This window comes from Polychytrium aggregatum, assembly GCF_025602895.1.
Source record: "Polychytrium aggregatum strain JEL109 chromosome Unknown BJ171scaffold_18, whole genome shotgun sequence".
Lineage (NCBI taxonomy): Eukaryota > Fungi > Chytridiomycota > Chytridiomycetes > Polychytriales > Polychytrium > Polychytrium aggregatum.
The window spans coordinates 763,737-787,874 of record NW_026516220.1 but is presented as its reverse complement, the minus strand read 5'-3'; the positions used below and the strand labels follow the sequence as shown (position 1 = coordinate 787,874).

At 54.6% G+C, this 24,138-nt stretch overlaps 6 protein-coding genes across 6 annotated transcripts; 4 read left to right on the top strand and 2 right to left on the bottom strand.

Moving 5' to 3' along the window:
• Window positions 1–100: 100 nt before the first annotated feature.
• On the top strand, window positions 101–2,257 carry BJ171DRAFT_581872 (calmodulin-binding-domain-containing protein; the record flags this gene model as incomplete). Its single annotated transcript, XM_053114128.1, has 9 exons — window positions 101–280; window positions 401–484; window positions 707–781; window positions 919–975; window positions 1,092–1,159; window positions 1,297–1,365; window positions 1,581–1,600; window positions 1,707–1,754; window positions 1,863–2,257. The coding sequence occupies 9 exons, from the start codon at window positions 101–103 to the stop codon at window positions 2,255–2,257; spliced, it is 996 nt and encodes a 331-aa protein (XP_052966818.1).
• Window positions 2,258–2,926: 669 nt separating this feature from the next.
• BJ171DRAFT_474948 (uncharacterized protein) lies at window positions 2,927–4,107 on the bottom strand (the record flags this gene model as incomplete). The annotated part of the gene is made up of 3 exons (XM_053108766.1): window positions 2,927–3,178; window positions 3,324–3,643; window positions 3,915–4,107. The coding sequence occupies 3 exons, from the start codon at window positions 4,105–4,107 to the stop codon at window positions 2,927–2,929; spliced, it is 765 nt and encodes a 254-aa protein (XP_052966817.1).
• A 330-nt stretch (window positions 4,108–4,437) lies between these two features.
• Window positions 4,438–10,849, top strand: BJ171DRAFT_618899 (uncharacterized protein). Its single transcript, XM_053115396.1, has 14 exons — window positions 4,438–5,126; window positions 5,288–5,517; window positions 5,857–6,024; window positions 6,164–6,242; window positions 6,336–7,519; window positions 7,721–7,812; window positions 7,969–8,036; window positions 8,135–8,399; window positions 8,485–8,582; window positions 8,771–9,700; window positions 9,791–9,845; window positions 9,942–10,025; window positions 10,205–10,432; window positions 10,506–10,849. The coding sequence occupies exons 1-14, from the start codon at window positions 4,837–4,839 to the stop codon at window positions 10,737–10,739; spliced, it is 4,005 nt and encodes a 1,334-aa protein (XP_052966816.1). The 5' UTR covers window positions 4,438–4,836; the 3' UTR covers window positions 10,740–10,849.
• Window positions 10,848–12,746, top strand: BJ171DRAFT_100435 (peptidyl-tRNA hydrolase). Its single transcript, XM_053105386.1, has 6 exons — window positions 10,848–11,184; window positions 11,431–11,734; window positions 11,913–12,012; window positions 12,135–12,180; window positions 12,258–12,493; window positions 12,718–12,746. Exons 1-5 carry the CDS (start codon window positions 11,170–11,172, stop codon window positions 12,444–12,446), a joined length of 654 nt encoding a protein of 217 aa, XP_052966815.1. The 5' UTR covers window positions 10,848–11,169; the 3' UTR covers window positions 12,447–12,493; window positions 12,718–12,746.
• Window positions 12,747–13,226: 480 nt separating this feature from the next.
• On the top strand, window positions 13,227–20,385 carry BJ171DRAFT_599135 (uncharacterized protein; the record flags this gene model as incomplete). Its single annotated transcript, XM_053114900.1, has 15 exons — window positions 13,227–13,528; window positions 13,772–13,989; window positions 14,108–14,131; window positions 14,261–14,407; window positions 14,523–14,601; window positions 14,778–15,989; window positions 16,089–16,206; window positions 16,293–16,360; window positions 16,577–16,841; window positions 16,917–17,014; window positions 17,116–17,910; window positions 18,087–18,141; window positions 18,371–18,454; window positions 18,596–18,823; window positions 18,981–20,385. The coding sequence occupies 15 exons, from the start codon at window positions 13,227–13,229 to the stop codon at window positions 20,268–20,270; spliced, it is 4,983 nt and encodes a 1,660-aa protein (XP_052966814.1). The 3' UTR covers window positions 20,271–20,385.
• A 329-nt stretch (window positions 20,386–20,714) lies between these two features.
• On the bottom strand, window positions 20,715–23,968 carry BJ171DRAFT_505233 (chaperonin Cpn60/TCP-1 family). The gene is made up of 7 exons (XM_053111018.1): window positions 23,831–23,968; window positions 23,476–23,537; window positions 22,937–23,147; window positions 22,214–22,801; window positions 21,582–22,090; window positions 21,071–21,304; window positions 20,715–20,946 (listed from the first exon to the last, which is right to left on the bottom strand). The coding sequence occupies exons 1-7, from the start codon at window positions 23,853–23,855 to the stop codon at window positions 20,932–20,934; spliced, it is 1,644 nt and encodes a 547-aa protein (XP_052966813.1). The 5' UTR covers window positions 23,856–23,968; the 3' UTR covers window positions 20,715–20,931.
• Window positions 23,969–24,138: the final 170 nt, after the last annotated feature.

Sequence of the window (24,138 nt, the reverse complement as noted above, 5' to 3'; positions counted from 1 at the left end):
CACGAGCAACGGCAGCTCCTCTGATCCTCCTCCACCACCGAAGACGCACCGAACGGAACTCTGCTCAGGCACGGACCCAAGGCACTCGATCCCACAAACAATGGACGCCAAGCAGATCAAGCGCCGGCAAATGTCGGGCCACCAGATGTCATCGCTCCTGCATCCTACCCACGGCCTGCGGGACGAGCTCATCCGCCGCGGAGAGACGCCCAAGGATCACGGAAGGATCAACTACCATCGTATCAAGGAGATGGAGAGGGCCAATCATGAGAAAAAGCAGGTACGTACTGCCCTCATCCATCGCTTTCGGATGAAGATTGGCCGATTGAATGTTGCTGGGGTGCTCACCGGACGGAGGGGATTCGCCTTTGACCACTCTCAATGTACCTTTCATATGCAGCAAGAGCAGGTACCGCCACCCCAGCCCTTCAAGCTCAAAAAGTTCGACGCCGTCAAGGCCAAGCTGGACACCCGCCGCAGCTCGGTAAGAAGTTGCAACGCACGGCAGCAGCGACAGAACCACCTCACCATGTGCTTCGACGACTCGCTCGCCACCGATCCGGCCACCGATCCGGCCACCGATCCGGCCACCGATCCGGCCACCCATCTAGTCTGCGAATGGTCTGTGGGGCTGACCATACGCATTTCTCCGCCGGATGCTCTGCTCACCATCGTCAATGCCTCGTTTTATCTCAACCATGCTCAGGCCCCCGGCTCGCCGACAGCAAGCGGAACGCCTGAATCGTCACGACCATCCACGGCGGCATCATCCTCGACGACGGTGGGCATTTCAATACTGCACATTTGGGATTGGATCTCTCACGATGCAGCGCAGTCCCGAATTAACAGGGACTTCTTCCAGCGGCCCGACTCTGTGGTTCCCTGACCCTCCAACACAAACCTCCTCCCTGTTCACAGGCCTCGCAAAAGAACTTTATTCGAATCAACTCGCTCCGAGCAAAGAACATGACTCCGGTAAGCCATCCACTGGAGCGGGCTGCTTGAGCCGGGGCATCCCCAATACCCGAGTCTTGCGTACGCTGCTCACCCACCTACATTTCCGTATGGAACGGCCACGAACTCACATTCAGTCCCCCAGTCCAACTGTCGAGCCTGTTGCTCCCGATCGAAAGCTTCGTCTCGGACAGGTGCCAAAGTAGTGAGTATTCCGGTCGTATCTCCGATGCCACTTCGGTTGTCGCGCGCGCCCGAGCCCCCTCTCTTGATATGCCTCGTCTATCTAAGTGTTCGCCCAGCTCCTGATGTTTGCTGCCACGGCTCGATCTCATCCTATAGCTTGATCGAGCGGAAGATGGTGTGGGCGGATCAAGAGCTGCAGCGCCTCGAGAGTCTGAAGAAGGAGGAGTATGTATCCGGGTGCTCTTGCATCCATGTTGCCGCTGGTTTGTCAGTGTGGTTTTGCGCCAATGCACTCGTTGTTGGATCAGCCAGTCCCAGATGCCCGGCACGAGTTTGGCCGTCGATTCCTGGACTGCAGAGATCGGAAAGGATCGCTGTGTAGCCGATATCTTCTGCTTAATGCCCTGGCAGTGCAACTCACCATTCGTGCGATTTCATAGGGTTCCTGAAGGGATGATTCGTAAGTCCACCATGACCGCCACAGTGTGTTTCGCGGAGTAGAAGCTGCAACACGCCTTCCCTCCCTCTTCGTCCGCTGCTTGCTCACAGTCAATGTCAAATCACAGAAATTAGCGACTTCCAAAGAACAGAGACCCTCAGACATCTTCAGCGCCGTAAGTCATGTCTATCACCGTGTCTGTGCTTGTGTCTGTATCTACAGCAATGCCCACATGCGCGGCGCCATTGTTCGGTTAAGCAACCGCTGACGCACACCTTCGCAGGCAAACAATCCCTGGTCGCCGAGCTCAATAACTTGCCCGTGATTCTCGAGACGCTTCGGATGAAGAAGAAGAAGCAGGAGATTGAGACGGAGCTGGAGGAGACCGACCATGCCATCGATACGTTCTCAAAACCCAAGGTGTTTGTTCGTCGGAGCGACACCGATGAAGCCATCGATGTGACCGCGGCTGGGACAAGCGCATCGACAGCAGAGAAGGAAAACACTGGGCGAGACCCCTCTTACGGAGACTTGATTCACGGAGCCGTTGGCACATGGAGCGGCTACGAGGGCCGCACCGTCATCCCAAAGCAACCCGAGGCAACCACCAGGCTCGGCGGCAAACCCAAGCTCGGTCCGTCAAAATCCATGCCCGTCATGAAACACCGCTTCGCGTAGCAGCAGCCGTCCAGTATGGTCGAATGTGCCCTCTGCAGCGCTGATGTGTCTGGCACTGTCGCCTCCAGCTCATCCAAACCCCTGGCTCTCGGCAATTTCGCTCCTTCGCTCTCAATCCAACGACCACTCATTCATTTTGACCGAAATAGTGGACGCACCGGGAATCGGCATCGCATAACGCTTGCATGTGAAGGGGTATGGCGACATTAGCTTGGTGCCAATGCCCGAACAAACGGCATTTCCAGCCCGGACTGCGCTGCCTCTCTCCCCGGCGGATTATCAGAAGTACGATGGGTGTCCATCGCCGGGATGCTGAATGTGTAATCGGTGAAAGTGCTGTTTGTCGGCTACGGAGCCGGCTAGCTCAAACGGGAATGCATTCAATTGCGGGACGCTCTTCAGGCGGCTCGCACGGCAGCAGCCGAACAAACACATGCAGTGCTCATTAATCAATACATAACACAGTCGTCCGGAGCGATCATGCAACCGTAGTTTCTGCAAGGAGCCCGGATGGTCACCGCGAGTCTGCGCCGCCTTAGCGTTCTGCGACTTGACCAAAACGACCTCGATTTCGGGTGACTGGCTATCGTTTCCACAGGAGTTACAACAAATGTGCGTCGTCTTGGATAGCCTTCCGCCAACACTCGTTGTCCGGAAGCCGCCGCAGCATCAGTCGATGGCTTCGACATCGCTTTCGCTCTCCTGCTCCTTGGCCCGTGCCCGCCGCTCGAGCTCCAGCTTGATGCGCATAGTCAGATATTGGTCCTGCTTGAGCGATCCCCGGGTAACGTAGTACTCGCACCCCGCAACGGGACACTCCATCTGGCCATTCCGAGAACTTTTGAGGAGCTCCAGGATTGCGGCGCCGCTGTAACTATGCCGGCAGCTCTGGGACGTGTGGGGATCCACCAGAGTGCGTTTCTGCATACGAAAGGACATGCGATCGAGACACGGCTGAGTGAGCGAAATCTGTGGGCCGCACAGACTGTATCGAGCTCAATGGCAGGCGGCCAAGTCCTGGAAGCTGACAGCCGGCTCGCCAAGGATTCCAATCTATGGAGCCTACCGTAATCGGGCACAGGAACGTTTCGGTGCCGCCCACAACAGCGAGGTCGTCTTCCTCCAAATCCGCAGAGGCGGCGTTGCCGGCTGCCTGGCCCGGCCGATAAGGCTGTCCGGGGTTGCGAATCTCCCAAAGCATCTTGTGAAAATTCAGCAAATCTTCGGAGCTCTCCAACCGGCCAGAGGCACCCGTGTAGGCATCCACTTTTTCGCTGCGTTCGCGCCGGAAGATTTCCAAAAACAACTCGAGGGACTCTCCCGAACCGGCCCGGGCCCGCAGGTTGTCGAGAATCTCGAGCTCGATCTTTGTAATGTTCTTGGCATCTGGGCCAGAGGAAGAGCAGAGGTAAAGCAAATGGAGTGGGTGGTAAGCAGACAGATCGTGGAGAGAGTCGCTGGCCGATATCCTCAGGACCCGATGGGTGCTGCACAGCGCAGTGCCACTCAAGAGACTACGAAATGCCGGATCCGAACCGACCCAACTTTGAAACAGGCGCAGCATCCCCCATCAGAGATCGCTCAGGCAGCAGGGACCAGTCATGGGCGACATCGACTGCAAAGCGTCGAACACAGAGGTTCTGGAACAGAAACCAACCGATCAAGCTCTTGAGGGCCGCTTCAAGGTCCTGGACCAGATCGCTGGCGTCCACCTCCTGGTCGACAGCGACCGACTCGAGCTCGATGGCCGACTCGAACAGGCTTGCGATTGTGTTGTCGGTGTTCTGGAGCACGCCATTAAGATCGTCCTTGAGATCGTCGAGTCGCTTTGTTACAATCTGCAGCGACATGGCTGTGTGTATGGGCACTGGCGGGCAATTGCTGGCGTTGCCTGTGCTTGATGTGCTGATCCGATACGGAGCAGTGTTCTCGACCGCTTCGCCCGGCGAGACCAAGAGCAAAGATGCAGGCAAGGTCTGGCTGAGAGGCGGGCTTGTGAAGGCCCTGCCGCGCCACAGCGCCTGGGTCCAGCCGCTGTCTGGGCCATGACGAACCAACCAGGTCGGGACACTGATGCACTCCGAACAGGGACACTGATCCCGCCCGAAAAGGCACATTGACAGGGCCGGGCCAAGGGTATTGGCAGGGTCGGGCCAAGGGCGTCGATAGGGCCGGGCTGGCCCAGGCCCGGAGTTGGCGCAACCTGCCCTGAGCCGCTCGCCCACTCTGGCAACGAGCTGCATGCCGAACCCAATCGGCGCATCGCAGCCAATCGAATCGCAATGTGATTGGAGCATCTCCCAGTATATTATCCACCCACACCAGACGAATCTTGGGCAGCACGGGCGCCAGAATCGGTCGACTCCAAGCAGTCACCAAGCGAGGGTGCGTCGAGAGCCAAACTGAGCGCGCTCCAACCAAGCCCGTTTTTGCCTCTGCCGGCCGGGCGGTCCACTCGCATAGACTCTCAATCGGGGCTTTCCGCTCCCACTAGTCAACCCGCAGCAAGAGATCCATCTGCCTCGGCTGGCCATCTGGAGAACAGCGCACTTACCCTGAACCAAGAGAAGGCACCGCAAATGGCCGACACTGCATCAGTGCACTCCCACGCCACGACCAACTCGGGATGGTCCAGCGTCTCGGGCGGCAGTACTGCGACGAGCGTGGTCGAGGCCCTGGCCGTCGAGGCCATCGGCGGCACGAAAAAAGAAACATGGAAAAAGATATATTGGCGAAAGTGGCTCCGGCCGCTGCTCGTGGAGATCTTTACGGCCGTGAATCGCGAGCCAGACAACAACGTCGTCTCGGCCGCGATTCTGGTTATCGAGTTCATCCAAACCCTCGCGTTTTCGTTTGAGGGGGTGCAATGGTAAGCTGGAGGGCCAAGATGCATGCATGTACGTCCCTCCAACTCCCTGCGGCCGGCAGCTGGGTGAACATCGGGATCCGGGAAGCTCAAGACCGAACAACCATGATCGCATGATGCAACCCGGCGCGCCTGACGGGCTTCTGTCTCGATTCTTTGGCCAGGGGCGTGTACGGAGGAACATTTTCGCACTTCTTGACCGTATTCCAGCTCTCGCCCTACGTGTCAAGTCCCAACTTCTTCGGTCAAGGCATCGACACGTCCGCGGCGCTCCTCATCGCGGCATTCTTGGTCGTGGTGGTCCTGTTTGCCGATCTCGCAGCGGCCGTCTACACCTATTCGACACGAAAGTTTATCTTTGGCACGGTCCCGATTCGCGTTCTCAAATGGGGCGGTGAGTTCCCGGTCGGTGCAATCTTTCCATCTCGCATCACTCGGCGCACGCGATGGGGTGAGGGGCAAAATCTACCCTCCAATATCCGTGAAGCTGTCCAGAGCCAGAGCCATATCTAGGAAGATGGTCAAATCGCCACCTGAGCCTGTTCTAACAAGAGTGGAATATCCCTACTGCAATCGCGTATATCGTGTTTCCAATCCGGAACCCCCCCCCAAACTTAAAGGCCGCATCCTCCAGCACGTTCTCTGTAAGGCGCGGCCGATGCACATCGCTTTGCTCCTGAAAGCGCTGGGTTCGTTTCAGAGCCCCCAAACATCTGAACTGACACTTTCCCAGACGTGCCGATTTTGTTTATCTTCCTCAACTGCGCCCTGTATCTCGTCGCGGTGATCATGTTCTCGACTGTCGTAAACATTGATCTGAGCATCGAAGCCGCCTCGTATATTCTCCTCTTGGTGATCGTTGTACTCCTCGTCCTCCTGGTCCCATTCACGCTGCTCTGCGGTAAGTTCTCGATGACCCTGTCCGTGCTCGCAGCTTCCAGGATACAGAATCTCCTAATATACTGCGCGCAGTGCCATACTGCCCCCTGCTCGATCTCTGGGAATGGAATGCTCAACCATGTCTCCGCGCAACGCAATAGGGATTACGTCGTTATCGCCCGATCCTCGCCCCAATTGGATGTTCCAGCGTGTGGGCAGCACCGTGGACACAATCAAAACGTAAGTACATTCCGTTTAGATTCCGCTATACCAGCAGCGCTTGGTCGTCCGCAAGCACTTTGTTTGGCTCCGCATATCTGCGACCAGTCGCAGACACTCTACAACCATGTCGGCCTCCCGTCCTCACACCAACGCTCTTGCCAGGATCTCCAAAACAATCATGATCATCTTGCAGCTATCGCTCGAGTCCCAGCCAGCGATGAAAAATGGATTTGTGATCGCCAACGCCTTCTGTATAGCATTTTACGTCTTCCACTTCATGCCGTACTACTCCAAAGCCATGAACTGCATCCAAGTGACCATGGGAATCACATACATCATTACCTCGCTCTTTTCAATAGCCATGTTTGTGAAGTTCGGGCTGAACGGATCAGTGGCGAGCCAGCCCTCGGGTATCTCGCCGCCCGATGTCGGATTCTTTGTTTGGATTGCTATTGCCGTGCTTAGCGCGACTGGGTCATACTTTGCGATCGATCGGTACTTTGAGCGGCGTGTACAGCTATTGCGGCGCACCCTCCAAAAGACGCCGTCGAGAAAACAGTTGAGTGAAGCCACCGACGAGCAGTTCAATGGACCGTTGTTCTCGCACACCTTCCCCAATCATTCTTCGGTTGAGATCGCCACGCGCTTCATTCACCACATTGGGCGTCCCGATGAAGAAAGCCTCTGCATCGTCCGGGACATCTACATCCGCGGACTGCGACAGTTCAATGATGGGTCTCCGGCAATGTTGGCGACGGCTTCGATGTTTTTCGGAACGTATCTTTCAGATCACCAGGTCTGGAAGCTCTACCTTGACAAGGCCCAGGGTACGTCGCCGTCGTTGGACGTCTCGATTCTCATAGCCCAGTCAGATGCCGAGAGAAAACGCTATGCTATCATCCAACGAAGCATCTCGGGAACCGAGGAAGTCGACGAGCACCAGCAAATCGAGCGAAAGCGACTCATAAAGCGCTGCAAGAAGCTGACGTCCGAGATCGTCGATATGCGTGTGCTGCTGTGGAAGAGCTTGATGCTCCACAAGCTGGACCGTGACTCGTTGCAAGACATGACCATCAAAATCGGAAAGAAGGAGCAGAAGTGTGAATACGACTTTAATTTGCTGATTCAAATGTATCCAGACGACAACGAAGTACTCACCTACTATGCGGATTTCATGGAGCGAGTTCAAAGACAGTTTGACGAAGTCGATGAACTTTGCGCCTACCTTCGCCATAGTGCGCAAACAGAGGCAGATGGATCACAATCTGCCCTGGGTCTCTCGCTCAATCACGACCGTATGCTCAAGGAAGAAAAAAATCAGGCAAGCAAGAAGAAAACCAGGAAGTTTCGGTCCCCGAAGAGAACAGTAAACAAGAAGGAGATGAGGCAGGTTTCCGCTGCTGTGATTGGGGCGGCTGTGGTACCACTTTTTTTCCTTGGAGGATGGATATTTAAACTCACGGCAAACAGGGCAATGCTGAAACTACGCTCTGAAGTTCTATCGATCAAATCCAACGCCATCCAAGCCCTCAGCATCATCACCATCTCAGTGACCATTCTTCTCATGGGTGTTGCTGTCGGCCAATTGGTGGGTCCCATATGTTGTGTCGCATCATATTTTACTCTGCTTGCCAATTCAAACCACAGCAGTTCTATGATCTTTGCGTTGAATCGATGACCTGAGACAGTGCAACGTCGCCGACAGCGTCGAAAGTTGACCATGTCCACTGCGCCACTATTCCAGATTTGGTTCCGCAGTACAATGGACAGTGTCAGTGCGAGTATCAACAGCATTTCCATGAGTTCGATTCGGTTTGTATTTGGGTCTTTGTCGCAGCCAGCTTTCAGCACAATCTGTTCATACTGGACTGCCACTCACCAAACTGCCACGACACTCTGACCACGTTCAGACGATTGACGTCGTCGCTCATCCCGCTTCGCATCTTGCAAATGGCCGATGCCGCTCGAAACAATGACTTGGTCACTCTTCAGCTCTACCAGCAGTCCAACGAAGATGCGTTTACCACCTTCTTTGGCGTCCAAGAAACGCTATTCTTCTCCTCCGATCAGACAAAGCCCTCGTACAAATATTGGCTGACCCCATGGATCCCGCTGAAGTTTTATCTTCCCGGAAATGTCACACAGCGCTATTGGTACAATCCACTGAGTACCTGGGTATGTCGTTTTTCCAGCGAGACGCCGCGAAGTATATCACGAAGCATCTCAGCAACAAAATGTCTTATGCATTTTCTGCAAACAGGATGCCTCGAGTGAGTTTTGGAGAAAGGGGCGAGAAGCCAACGGAATCAACCCCGAAATATATCGCAACAGCAGCTACCTCATCAACCCGGCATGGAGGTATGCTGGCGGCAATATGCTTGCACACCCCCGTGGTGGCACTGCCATCCGCATGGGAGTCTCCCGGCGACGGACCATATCCATTTTGCCAAGACACCATCTACCGCTTCCGCCCTCGACTGCATAAAATACTCACCGCTCTATCCCCGTCAATTTCTGCGGTATGCATGTGTTTGTGTTCCACAAAGATATGTCATGGAAAACTATCCGCTGATCTACACGGACTCATACGACATGCTGACCAAGCTGATAACTACGGAGAACGCCGCTAGCATTTCAGCAGGAGTTATAACCGAGTTTGTTGCCCTCGGTATCATGGCCGGGATACTCCTCCTGATCGGAATCTTTGTCTTTCGACCGGCCATGAATGCTAGCTTTCAAAACACAAACACTGCCGTCAAAGCCGTTCTGGCTCTGCCGAAAGCGAACGTCGAGGAGTGCTATAGCCATTCTCTAGCTATACAGAGAGCAAAGCTGCATCGTATCAAGGCGACAAAAAAAGATGCATCGCAAAAGGCAAAAGATCCATCTTCAGGCAATTCCAAGGATAACCTCAAGGACGAGCCGGAGGCAAGCAAGGAAAACCTCAAGACAGACGCCGACCAAGCAAACACCAACGAAAACGAAAGTGATGGGGGCGAGAGTGACGACGATGACGACGATGATGATGACGTCATCTCTGATTCTCTTACCAAGGACGATATCATCTCCGAGTCACATCAAAGCCGCTACAGAAGGCTGACGATGCTCTACTCCAGCTCGCTCTTTGCCATCCTGGTGGCATTTGCGATATACGCATCGGTGACTGCACTGGGCTCCAACCAGGTTCTTGAAGCAGGGCAGCGGATGAACTTGGGCATGGAGATTCAATACGTCGGATGGAGAATCGCATTTGAAGTGAAGGAGCTGATGGCATTCGACGGGGTTGCCTTTTTAACAACCAGCGACGTCAAAGGCAACCTCTCCAGCGATTTGGGAACCTTCAACGGTATTCAGTTTGCCCTGCTCTTTGGCGATCTTCAGTACGGCCTGAGCCCCGGACCCCTTCCAGAGGTCTTGGCCCAGGTCATGTTCACACAGCACTACAATATCTCAAGCCCGAATGGCGGATGGCAGACGTAAGTCGACTCCTTGCTGTTCCAAAGGGAGGGGTTGAACAGCTCTGTATTCCAACAGATATGATTCTCACGAGTCCTTCTTGGTATTAGTGCATCTGTGGACGAAATGGTCAACATCGCCATGAACGAACTCCAGAAACTTTTGGTAAGGGACTGCTGGGCAGAATCAACAGAGGCCAGGTGCTCAGCAGAGACTGACTGTGCAGATTTTTACTATACTTCCACGACATTCCGCATCAAGACCACAAACACAATCCTGCCTACAAATCCGTCGGCTCTGCGGGTGATGGAACTGATGCCGTGGATTGTATCTGGCTTCAACAACGTGAGCACAATTGAAACGGGTGCTTGATTGTCGGGTCTCTCGGGCTCCGTGCGGGGGCGCTGGATGATTTGCGGGTGCATGCATTCTTGGTCCGTGAGGAACAAAGGCCATTCGTGCTCGGCTGCCAGCGCTGTTGCGGAAGTGCGCTCCTGACCCTCCCTGTTTCGACTGATTTGCAGCAAACCGTGACGACAACCGGAATCTTTTACAACAATGTCCAAACATACAGCCGCATCTCAATAGCTGTCTTTGTGCTCATCTTGGTATTTTTGGCCGCCAACTACTTGTTTGTGTTCCGCAGACTACAGCGAATCACTCAGGAGGGACATGAGAATTGCCAGCGGCTGCTCCTGCTGGTGCCCCACAACAACGCCAATTTCAACAAACCGTTCCAGATCCTCCTAAAGGTCAGTTGTCCACAGCCTGAACCCAATCGGCTGGCTTTGCTAACCATTGCACGCTCGCCTTTGGCTCGATCAGGGCAAGGCCGGAGCCGAAGAACATTTCAAGGATCTGGAGAAGGAGCTCGAGATCAATGCGGAACTGGGCGCCTACTCAGACATGAGCGAGCAGTCCAAGTCACTCACTGGATCGCAGCATGGCTCCAGCCTGATGGGCGACGCATGCAATCCTGACCCCGACACGGCCGCCGAGTCCGATGCACCAAAGTCGCTCCGATTCTCTGTTGTCCGGGATACAGCCAGAGATGCATAGCGCTCCGTTCCTTGCATCGCAGTGGCTCTGCATCTGGTTCTTGCCTCTTGTCTGAATCGCGTGAATACATCCGTGGGGACGACTGAGTGGCATAATGAGACCAGATATATCGAGCGACAGCATCGCATGATAACCGAGGGAACAGCCCACAGCGATGCTCTCGGACGTATGAGGTTTTCAAAGACGCAAGAGCCGGACTGTTGGTCTCAAGCAGTGTCTCCGTGCAAGTGTTGAAAATCGACTGCTTGCACATCCTGCTGCGGCCTTGTTGGCCCCAACACATCCTCTGTCGCCGGCCTGATCCAGAGCTTCTTCCTCTGTCTCGTCGCCCGTTGTTTGTCGTTGGGTATACTGATTGGTCGTGGAGACTCATCGCTGTCCATCCGCCTGTTGGGTCTGCTGGCTTCGTTTCGCTCCATCAATCGCTACCATGCGGAGACAACTGGTATGGTCGACAGACCCCGTCTTTCGCCGAGATCCGAAACTGCTGTCGCTTTTCGGCCACCGTCCGCTTTTGCAACCCGTCGATATACACTGGATCTCGAAGGAAACTCGTCGGTTGCTTCAGTTATCTGCTGCCAGCATTGTCTCGCTGGGCTTGGAATTGGAGAACGGCCCGATCGTCGTCCTCCATACTGGCTCTGCGAGCTGACCATCGCTACCCTCTCCTCCATGGCTCTCTGGTCCTCAGGTCGTCGGCCTCGGAAACTACACCTTCCCCAACACCAGGCACAGCGTCGGCAGCATGGCCCTCGATTATTTGGTCGAAACCATGATCGGGCCGGGGGCTTGGACCTTTGACGGACGGCTCAACGGATGGATTGCCCACGGCCAACTCAATGGACCGCAGACCGAAAGCTTCAAGAAGCTGCTGTCGGGGCCATCGTTTCTGGAAGCACTGCGCTTGGAGCCGGCTTCGATAGGAGAGGCCAATGTTGTTTTCTACAAGGCCAAGACGCTGATGAACATCTCCGGTCCCTCGGTGATGAAAGCCGGTGGGTGGGTGGCTGCCTGGCGTTCGTTTGCTTGGTCCTGGATTCATTCGCCTCGATTGCCTCGATTGCCTCGATTGATTTTGGGAATATCGGATCGTTGCAGGATATTCCGGCTGACCGTACTCATGGAACAGCCGTCCAACTCGCTACTTACACCTCGCTTTGAATCGCTGTGTAGCCCGAAGCCTATCGGTTCCTCTTTCAGACATGATTGTTGTCCACGACGACCTCGAGCGGAAGCTCGGCCAGCTATCGACCAAACTCTCGGGCAGCGCCAAGTATGGCTTCTCGGTGCAGAACAGGCTAGCTCTGTCCGTAATCGTCGCTGGCCTGGGCTTGTTGCTGTTTGGCCCGGACTAACCTTGCACATCATACCTTGGCCATCATCCTGATTGCACAGCGGACATAATGGAATCCGGTCGATCGCAGATACAGCCAGGAGCCTTGTGAGTGTGCTCGATATCTACACATGAATCTCGACGGCCGATACTTGGGCCATCCGCTGACTGAAACCCATCGACAGGAATTCAAGCGCATTCGTATCGGCATCGGACGGCCAGCGAACAAAGACCAGGATGTGGCCCAATATGTGCTCTCGCCGTTTGCGCCTGACGAAAAGGTGGTGCTAGCCGACGACGTCTTTGCTCGCAAGCTCAAGTCGATGCTTGTGGACCTGCTGTGGACCCGCATGGGCGAGCAGGAATCGCAATGAGAAGCAGCCGGGCTTTGATCAGCCACTCCCTCTTGACCGGGCCAATCGCCCTCGTCCGGGCTCAGGATAATGCAGATGGCTGGCTGCATGAGCAGCGATGATGTCGGCTGTCAAGCTGCAGCCCAAGACGGTCCATTCCCGCGAGGACCCAGGGGCACTCTGCTCTGCCCCGCTCACGGCTGCCGGCGGACTGATCTGCGGACTTGTTTCGTTTGTGTGTGATCCGTCTCCCCCTGTTGCGAATGGCCCGTGGCCCTGAAGCCCGCCAAAGGTTGGCTCCGGTTGGGACAGCGCGCGGCCGAGATTGGGTCGGCTGGCTTTCCCGCAATACATCGCCATCGCTGCATTGGACTGTCCGCGCTGTCGCTCAAGCCTTTAGCTTCGTCAAGTCCGTCACCGGGACCGATAGGCCATGGCTCTCCACCGGCTGAGACCTCCATCGACAAGGGTAGAACCACAGGCCAGCAGGGCAGGGCCGGTCCGGCTGGGAAGATTGGCACTCAGTCCTTGGTCTGGGTAGGGATCCTCTTGGCTGTCCAGGCCCGGGTTGTCTCGGCGACAGCTCGCTCACCAAGTCAATCTGGCGCCCGGCAAAGAGCCTCCGTGCTGTGATTGGCAAAGGGGGAAGTCCATCTGGCAGGTCCTACTTTCATCGGCACATTTCTGCCGAGCCGGGACACGACCCCAGCTGCCCAGCGCAGATAAGATTCGGTCCCCTCGCCAGGACCTCGCCCAACAGGATTTTGTCTCAGCCAGCGCGGCCTCAAATCCAGCGCCGTCATGTCGGTTCATTCGTCGAGCCAGCCATCCAAATCGTCGCTCTCGCAAAGCAGCTCGGCCTTTGCAGCCTCCAAGAGCACCCACAGTAGCTCGGGGTTGTCTGGAGCCAAGAAGGGCAGCCTTCGCGCGAGAGCCAAAAACCACTCCTGGAAGGAAAAGTACTGGGACTACTGGCTGAAGCAGCCCTTTATCGACTCCTGCGTCGCTCTCAACAAGGAGGAGGGCAGTAACTTTGTGGCCATCATCGTCGTTGGGCTCGAGTTTCTCCAGATGGCCGCTTACGCGTTCATCGATATCGAATGGTGAGGATTCGCGCTCACAGCACGCAGCGGCTCAGACGAGCATGACCGGTAGCTGCATCCGCGGCACTGGGGGCAGGAAAGCGTGGATATCGATGCTTTGGGTGCTGTCGAATCGAATTGGGTTTGGGGCGACCCATGGATATCGACTGGCGTGAGGTGCTGCTCCAAGGTGATCGCTGACCGATCGATGTGGGCACTAACCGGTACCATCATTTGGCTGGGTGCTCTCCCGCCATTATGCAGGGGCAACTACGGCGACAGCTTTGGCGACTTTTTGGAATCGCTGCAGTTTGAATACCTATTCTCGAGATTCACGTCGCAGACGTTCGCCATCAGCTCTCTCGTCGTGGCGTTCCTGTTTGTGGTACTGCTCCTGTTCCTCTCTGTATATGTCATATTTGCTTTCAAAACAGGCAAATTCTTCATCGGAATCTGGCCCATTCGTGTTCTGCGGACCTGCGGTAAGCCCGCTTGTGGATGGCCACGCTGTTAGCTGCAAGTCGATCGATATAGTCTGAGAGTGATTCACGGACAGTCTTTGTGGAGCTATCTGGACACTAACTGCTTGCCCTTGCACAGTTTCTATCCTGCCACGGATTGTCTGTAAGCATCAATGGCATAGAGGCTGAGATGGCTCTGCCAGCATGTTGTGCATTCATGTATAGAGCAACGGTCGCCACTCTGGCGCGGTGGGTTTTGCGCTGATCAACATCCTATGCCCCCCTTCAACAGATGTCCCTTTACTGGACATTCTGCTTCGGACTCATGTACAAGGCCAAGCGATGATACGGAGCTCCAGCTCAAATATCCTTGGATATGTGTTCATCGTCCTCACGTGCATATCCCTGGTGATACTGGTCCCATTTTCGCTTGTGATGTGTACGTATCGAACCACCGATGGCCAGCAACGAGTCGTGGAACTTTGCACCAGCCAAATTGCCTCGCCATCCATTCACTCACTCACTCACTCACTCGCTTCCTCATTCGCTCACAGCACTCATCTTTCTGAACCCAAATCCACAAAACAAATCCATTCTCGCCAAGCCCAGTGGCAGACTGGAGGTCATTGAATCGTAAGCTGTCTCCACCCCGGGCCCTATGATATCGGCAATTCACAGTCGTGAATAGCGCATTCATAGACTGCACGGCACCCAGGGGAAGTTCCCCCCACAGTATCGTCGATGCCGATGCTACCTCCCAGGCTCTGCCTATACACTCCGAGCTGACCTTGTGTCTGCATATTTACCAGGTTCCTAAAAACCCTTCTTGTGTTTTTGACTGTCCTTTTGGAAGAATACGCTATCGTTCGATGCGCCATCTTGCTGCTCAACGGCGTCATCATATCGCTTTATCTCTTCTGCTATTTACCGTATTACTCCCGGATCATGAACATTCTCCGGATGATCATGAGCATGGAATTTATCATCGTCAGTGGCTTTGGCATGTTCCAGCTCCTACAGTATGGCCACACTGTCTTTCACGCTACTACAGACTCATCGGTCACCGGCGCAGACATTGTGTACTTTGTATGGCTCTCGGCGACCATAGTCAGCGCCGTGCTCTGCTATTTCCCCTTCAGTTGGTACTACGAGCGTCGGACCCACTATATTTTGAAAAGGTTTGAAAGCGATCCCGAAGACCAGAGGATCGCCAATATCAACACCGATCTGGCCGAGCAAATCGGCGCGTCCTTGGCCTCGGTCAACTTCTGGAGTCCTTACGAGGTCGAAATTGCCACGCGATTTCTCTACGGCCACGCCAATCCCACACAACTACAGCTCAAGTACGCCGAGCTGGTGTACTGCCGTGGACTTCAACAATTCTCCGACACAGATCCGGTGATGCTGATTTTCGCATCCATATTCTTTGGGATCTACATGAAGGACGTGCGCGCCTGGCGGCTGTATATTCAAAAGGCCGAAAAGATCCCGTGTTCGATCGACATCCAGCTGATGATTGCCCAGAGTAGCATGGAGCGAAAGAGACATACTGTGCAGCAAAGCCAGATGGCTGGAGAAGAGGTCGATGTTCTGGACCAGATCGATCGCCGAAACAAGCTTCGTGTCGCCAGGCGCTGTACCAGCGAAGCGGTGGACTTGATTGTCGCCCTGTGGAGAAGCTTGATGCTTGACAAGCTCGATTCGGACGGCCTGCAGAAGATGGCAACTCGAATCAGCAACAAGGAGATCAAAGCCCAAAAGAACTTTGAGAAGCTTTTGGACAAGCACTCGCAGGACATTGAAGTGCTATACTACTACGCCGACTTTCTAGAGCGAGTGCAGATGGAGTACGACCGCGTCGACCAAATCTTCAAGTTTATAGCGGCTAAGCAGGAGCAGCTCGAAGCCAACAACGACTACGTTAATAAGGTTCACTCGGAAGACCAGCTCAACACTCAGGTGAAGAAGCCCAAGAAGGTATTCTTGCCACCGAGGAGAACGATTACAAAGAAGGAAATGAGGTCCGGATACATGCCACAGCTTGGTTTCAGAGATGAGAGCCTGTGTCCCTGGCGGCTCGATTAAAGCGCTTATCTGTGGCCGGTGTGATGACTTCATAGAGCCGTCAAGAAGTTTCGAAGTGAAATCTTCTCCATGAAGTCAAGGGGCATCAGGCTGCTCAAAGTCATCACCATCGGGCTGTCCGCTATACTCAGCGCCATCGCCTTGGGACAGTTTGTAAGTATTCGGACCGTGATCGCATCCAGAGGTTCAAAACGCATGGTCAGTGGTCTAAAATGGCGCTTCCTCCCGACGCTGAACAGGTGTGGTTTAATGTTACAACGGCAATGCTGTCAAGCTCAATTTCAGTCATTGAAGAAAGCGGCTGGAGGTGAGCGATTTGACTGCTGTGGATGCCTCGGATTCACGACTCAGAGTCAAGTGATCCAAGTGTGGTTCATAAACCGCTGCTGTTGCTTTCGGTGGCTTGATAGCATCCTGAATAGCAAGCTGTCACATCAGTAGCATTCAATATTCAAACTACACAGGCTTTCAGTATGGACGATCGCTGACACATTCCTTGTTTTCGCTCATGCTCTTGCTACAGACGGGAAATTGCAACTCTAGTTCCGATAAGACTCCGTCTCATACAAGAAGCCTATCTGACTGGCGATATTGCAACAGCTCAATACTACGTCAATGAATCCATGGCCAACTTTACTACGTTCTTCAACACTCAAGAAGCGCTGTTCTTCGGATCGGACATGAGCACTCCTTCGTATTCCTTCTGGCTGACACCCTGGATCCGTCTCGTGTACTTCATGAACGGAAATGTGACCAATTCCACATGGATAAACTACCTCAGTACCTGGGTACGTTTGAGCTTTGCTGCCGTGAGATGTCATTGTCGAGGATGATCGCGACTAATCCCGCTGGTCCGGCCACAGGATGCCTCGAGCGAGTTCTGGCGCATGGGCCGCGAGGCAGTAGGCATCTCTGCGAGTTCATTTCTATCATCAGCACACTACTCGAATCCGTCTTGGAGGTGAGTTGCATGTTCAAAGCTTGGGAAATATGCTGCGGTGTAGCACTCCGTTTTCTGAACCACAGGATCCCGCGTGGCTGGGCACTGTTCCGGTCAAACAGATTCGTCATGAGCAATTTCCCATACACCTACGCCAATGCGTACGACAAATGCACCACGATGATGGTTTCTGACATGCAAAACGGCGTTCAAACGGTGATATTGGCTGAGTGGATTGCCCTCGGGGCGGTTGGGGCGATCCTGCTGCTCGTGGGTGTGTTTGTGTTCCGACCGGTTCTCGACACTACCTTTGAGGAGACGGAGCTGTCTCTGCAAGCTGTTTTGACGATACCCAAGGCCAACATGGAATATTGCTACAGCAAGGCCCTCGAAATGAAAAACATGCGCAACGCCTGTAGCTCCGAGCATGAGGTAGATCAGCTCTCAGATGAAGAACTCAGTGGTGACGATGCCGACGACAAGGGCAACGAATCGTCTTCAAAAGTGACTGAAGCCCGGAGAGTGGTTTATATCAAGCTCACATGTCTCTACGCGGCGTCGTTAGTGCTTACGTTCATCGCCCTAACGATTTACGTCGTTGTGACTGCGCTTGGCTCAATGAGCGTTCGAGAAGCTGGAAATCGCGTCAACGTCGGCATGGCCATTCGATACATCAGTTATCGAGTGGCATTTTTTGTCAACGAGCTTCAACTCAACGACTTTTACCTGTATCCCCGACAAAGCATACTACAAGGATACATACAAAATGATCTGGCCACTTTCAACCAAATGCAGTTTGCCCTCTTGTTTGGCGACCCGAATCTTGGGATCAGTCAAGGAAGGCTTCCCCAAGCTGTTGGCGATGTCATGTTCACTCCAACCTACACGATTAGCAGTGTCAACGGCGGATACGAAAAGTACTGTATCCCTGGAATTGGAGTTCATTGTTGGATGTCATTGGCCGCCAATCCGCAGAGCTCGATGCACTGCCAATCGGTTGTAATGATCTGGGATGAAGAATATCGCTCGCTGGCGTCCGAGACGCGACCGCTCATTCTATGCGGAAGCTGATGTATTGCTTCCTCAACAACAGCGCCTCCGTGGACGAAATGGTCAATATAGTACTGAACGAAGTCACTATACTTCAGGTGGGTGAGCGAGATATTTGGATTGATGCATCGGTTTGCGCCAGCAGAAGGTCATAGTTGGGCCAAAGTCGCGACGGCACTACGGGCCTCCAAGATCATATCATGAGCTCAGAGCTGTACGAATATCGTGCAAAGTCGGAGTCTGACACGCACTGCACTCAACCGTCGCTGACTCGAGTAAATTGCGGTGACTCGCATGCACGCACAACCCACGTTGGTGCAATGGCAGGAAACGGTTATGGTGGGACCAAACAACCCGTCGGCTCAGCGAGTCGTCGAGCTCGTTCCGAACATTGTTGATGGATTCATGCATGTATGTTGCGCAGGATGCAGGCCTGTCGAAATCGTGGTGTAGCAAAGCCAATATGCCATTGATCTATGATACAGCTTTACTGACGCTGTGACTACAACCCACTATATCAATTCGATCAATTCCTGGTAATTGGAACAATAGCAAGTCAGCGTTACCCAGGCACTTTTTGAACAAAGCATCACCGACCTACAAAGACAGTCCACCATACTGTGCTGCATGGTGATTTTCTTCCTCATCGTCAACTACTACTACAGCTTTCGGAAACTCCAAAAGATCGCCGAGGAGGGCGAGGCCAAGTGCCGGCGGTTGCTGCTCATGATTCCGCCAACCTCCGCGACACGCAATCGAGCATTGCAGACGTTGCTTTTGGTGGGTTCAGCAATGTGGACTCAACGCTGCATGGCCATAGATATTGTAACGCATTAACATGGATCGTTTGAGGAAGTGGCCTTTGGATTTTCAATCAACCATGTCTCGCCTAATGAGATCTCTCGACGTAATTTTACTTTGGTGCATCGCTAATCAGGGCAAATCCAAGGTCGATGCGTATTTCATGGACCTCAACCGTTTGGACGACGCACAGAATCCCGGCGAGTGTCGCTCAGGAGCACTTCCGCCAACCCTGATCACACCTGAACAACCAAAAGTCCAGTCGGAGCCAAATAATGCTCAGGTTATGACGTGGGTAAACCGGATACGCGGATCAGTCGCTGGAGTCACAGGCTGGAGGAGAAAGAGTAACTTTACCGGCACAAGTGCGTCCGCAAACTCCAGTCATCCCGAAACTGCTGTCAGAACCAGTTCTTCTGCTCTGGACCAAGAACCAAACCAATCTCTCAAACTCGCTATCGCCAATGACGATGAGGAGCCGGAGCTGCGGGCAGAACCAAGGACTGAACCGCCAACCAACCCCAATGCCAGCAGACGCAGCGTTATAATGAAGTCTTACCAAGCTGAAAGCGCGGGGGTATCAAAGGGATCGCCCGGAGACTCGCTGCGGGGGTCGCTTCGCACCTCTATACGGGACTCGGCAAGAGATTCCGATTCAGTTCTGGGTCGCGATTCGGTGATTCGGGCAGCGAGTGCTGTGTGGTTGAAGAAGCTCCGTAACTCTGTCACTCTCCGAAGCCCACGGCCGCCTGCCGAGGAGCCAGAAGCTAATCGCAACCCGTTTGAGGATGAACTTGAGCAAACTGCAGAATATGCTGAGAGGCTGTCCCGTATGTCCCAGGCCGGCAGTCGGCCAAACGAAGCGGTTCTCCAAATCCTCCAGCCGATCGAACAAGAGTCTCGGTCTCACTCCGATACCCAGATCAGCGAGGAATCGCTGCAGGGCTTGCACAATGACTCCCAATGTCTCTCCCCGGGCTCACATCGCTCACCGTCACCGGCAACATCCAGCGCATCCGCATCCGCACCGAGCCTGATCAAATATGACGCTGTGCTCACGGCAGCTGATGCTCACGATAATCAAGCCGAAGCCGATCCCAACGATATGCACGATTTTGAGGAGAAATCTCACCCAAATGAGCCCTTTGGAAACCAGTACCAGTTCCCCCGCGTTCGTTCCATGGAGATGCTTGGAGCGCCGAAGCCTGACGTGGAACAAACGAGAAACAGCGAAGTCGTGTCGAGCCCAACGCACCACCACCCGCCAACCTCTGTGAAGTTGCCTGGAAAGTCAGCGCTGAAAAATAGGAGCGTGACCAGCTCGACGTTCATGTCGAGGGATGTCACATCGTCTGATCTGAAAATTGCCAAGGAAGGAAGCAGCCGCGTCAAGTTTGATTTCAAGCCGAGCGAGACCACCGAGTGAATTGACATCAAACAAAATCCACTCTCAATCATATGGAGCCTCGCCACGGAGATACAGTGTTTTCAAAAATGCAGCCAGACATCCCCCCTATTGTGTGGAAATATAGATTCGCCCATCATTCCCAGTGAACATCCGTCACACCCTCAATTTCCACGCCGGTGGTTGCGTTGGAGAGATGCATCGGGATGGCTTTATGAGACTGACCAACTAGTGACGGATGAAAGTGCCGATGTGCTGGCGAAGGATGGATGATGGATGGTAGGGGCTTGGGGGATGGAACGACGGAGCTCTGGATGTGGGAACATGGACGAGGGAAGAGATTGCGTGATGCACCCGATCCAGCGGATCCAACAGCGGCATCGGTGTCGACAAGGACGCTGACACTGCCGCATTCTGGCATCGCAAGTCTGCAGACCAAAGCCACTACCTTTGCTGTCAACAACCGAAACAGAGGTGCGTCGATCCCAGGTCTCTCAGTGATGAGCGTCATCCCGGTGCGTCAAAATGCATTCCAAAAGCCAGTAGAGTGACCAGGGGTTCCCTCGAAGGGCTACATTCAATCACAGTCTGTATTGAGCAAACATAACAAAGTGCTGCTGCCATTCCGTGTGCTGGGTCCATATTTGCATGGGTGCTTGGCTGTCGGTTGGACGGCAGCCATTTATCGCTCAGCCTCCTGTGGATGGGAAAGGACAAACGGTCAAGACACCGAAAATACGATCAAACAACCCACTGTGTCATGGCAAGGCACAGCATCCGCGGTCCCGGCACAGTCACTTCTCACACACGCGGTCACTTGCCTCGGGAATCTCTTCGCCTCCGGCAGGAGCCGGTCCGGCACCCTCAGCCTGGCGTCTGGAGACACCGGAAACGATGTCATCAACGCGCAGCAGCAGGCAGGCGGATTCGACGGCGGTCTTGATGGTCTGGGACTTGACTGTATAGGGCTCCCAGACGCCGTACTCTTTCATGTCGACGATTTTTCCGGAGATGCCATCGATGCCCCACGAATACTCGCCAACTGCGTGCTTGGCCTTCAAGCAGGGTCGGGTGTCATGCGATGCGGGACCAGAGTAAGGCGTCAGCACGATCAAATGCATCTCCACGCGAGGCACGCAGCATAGACGCCATCCTCGGAGTGCTGTCCATCTAAGGGACTCGAGCTGCCGTAATAATGGTCAAGCCAGAGGGCTTGTCCGTCTGCGCGATCCCAGTGGTGATCCTCGGACGGGTCAAACGGCTCCGCTCCGCAAGAGCCAAGCTATTTGGTCATGGCAGAAGTTCAATATCCGACAAAGCGTCGAAACTTACTCGGAGCTGGGTCAGAACCTTGATGGCGTTTCCGCCGCAGTTCTGAACCAGGGTTCTTGGAATGACCTCCATGGCCTCGGCCACGGCCTTGTACGGCCACTGCTCAACGCCAGAGATGGCCTTGGCCTTCTCGGCCAGCTGCACAGCGACGGCCATCTCGGTGGCACCACCGCCAGGGCACAGCTTGGGCTCGAACATGACGTTGCGGGCAACGCACATGGCGTCTTGCAGGTTACGCTCGATCTCGTTCAGGACGTCCTTGGAGGGGCCACGAAGAAGGATGGTGCAGGCTTTGGGGTCCTCGCACTCCACCAAGTACGTAAAGTACTCGTCGCCGATCTTGCGAACCTCAAACAGACCGCACTGGGTTCCGACATCATCTTCCTTCAGATCCTCGACACGGTTGACGATGGTTGCGCCCGTAGCGCGGGCAATTCTGTTGTTGTCGGTTTTCTTGACACGACGGATGGCCGTGATGTTGGCCTTGACAAAGTAGTGCTGGGCAAGATCTGCGTTCGATGGATGATGCAGCAACCCAAGCAAAAAGAACAAACAGTGAGCATCTGCAATAATGAAGGCGCCGCCTCCCCCCTCGCCCTACCACAGCCATCGCAGTGCAGAGAAAGTCTTACCACTGACACCCTTCTCGGTAAAGACGAGATCAGGCTTCAGGCGGATGATGTGATCGCACATCTCCTTGATCTGCTCTTCTTCGATCTCAAGCAGGCGGGCCCAGTGAGCCTCGTCCGTGACCTCCACGTTGGTCTGGGATTCGCCCTTCTTGTACTCAAGCGGGCAGTCCAGGAGAACGATTCGGGGCTTTTCGATACGACGACGCATCTTGGGATGGGTGACGTCCTTGTTGACCATGATGCCGTTCAAGACGCAGGACTCGTCGATTTCGCCGCCAGGGACCTTCTCCACACGAGCATATCGCTTGATATCGACCTCCTTCTTTCCGTTAACCTCAAGCGAAACCGTCTTAACGGCATCGTAGGCAAGGGAGCACATCAGGTCACTCCACTGGGAGACAAACTTGGTGCCGATGGTCGAGCGGATCAGACGGACGACCTCGTTTCGCTGGGTGATGTCGATGTTGACAGAAATCTGCGACATGATCTTCAGAGCATCTTCCAGAGCGCGTTTGTAGGCAGAAATGATGGTGATGGGGTGGATGGATCGCTCGAGGAAGGGCTGGGCAGCCGAGAGAACCTCGCCGGCTGCAGCAAACAAGAATGGCGCAGAGCTCTTGTCAGCGCTTTGCCGACACATCGACAGAGAAGCACCCCACATAGCCGCTGCAGTGCTGGAAAAGCAATTCGCCAACAAAGCTGCAATTCAAAGGCAGCCCCTACCGAGAATAATGACCGAGGTAGTTCCGTCGCCGACTTCCTCGTCCTGGGTTCTGGACAGCTCGATCATGCTCTTGGCGGCGGGATGAGCGACCTCACACTCGCGAAGGATCGCATTGCCGTCGTTTGTGAGAACAATGCCGCCCATGGGATCCAGGAGCATCTTGAGCATTGCGCGTGGGCCAAGACAGGTTCGGATGATATCAGAGATGGTCTGCGGTGGTAGGTAGGTAGGTTGGTGGACATTTGGATTAGACAGCAACCAGGTGTGCAGGTGAGTATGACGGTGCTGCTGGGGCTCATGGTATCCAGCGCGGCTAGATCAGTTCAGACCAGACGAGATCAGATCGAATCAAATCAAATCAGACCAGGCCAGACCAGACCAGACCAGACCAGACCAGACCAGACCAGATCAGATCAGATCAGATCAGATCAGATCAGATCAGATCAGCTCAGATCAGCTCAGATCGGATCGGGCAGCGTGGAGCCTGTTTGACCAGAGCAGCACAATCACGGGAACTGCTGCAGATCCAGAAGCCCACCTTGGCGGCAGTGATGTTGGAGAGCTGGGCCTTTCGGCCAGTCTCTCTCTCGGTGTTGGTGTCTGTAGATACGCAAGTGATGGCAAGTGTCAACGAAGTCTTGGCAAGCAACCACGAGATCGAGCCAGTGTGCCCAGCCAGAGGGCACTTGTGATGCGAGCCAGCATCTGCAGCTCAAGAGCCGCTGCGCGAGAAACGAGTGCCCAGCTGAGACTATCAGCAGCCCCGGAGGCCTCGGCCTTGCGCAATGCACCTTCGACAGCGATCTTTTCAGCGACGGGGCCAGCCAATAGAGCGGCACGATCTCGATCGGCTGGGCGAATCGCTGGCAGCAGAGGTCAGAAGCGATCCTTACTGATGACGATGACGGGTGCCTGCATGGCTGTGGATCGCTGGTCGGTGGGCGAGGGGGTGCGGAGAGCGGTGTGCGGCCGAGACGGGCTGGATGTGCGGGCTTGCCGAGATTTCGCCTCTTGCGGGGGGGGGAGCGATCAGGACAGGGAAGGGAGAACGAATGGGCGAGCCAAAACAGCCAGGCCTGTGGCTCGAGTGCGGATCTCTGATTCGAGTGCGGATTCCTGGCTCGAGTGCGGATCCCTGGCTCGAGTGCGGGTCTTCTGGCTGCATTGGCTCCATCGCGACACGTGGCCCAGCTTGGCCGCC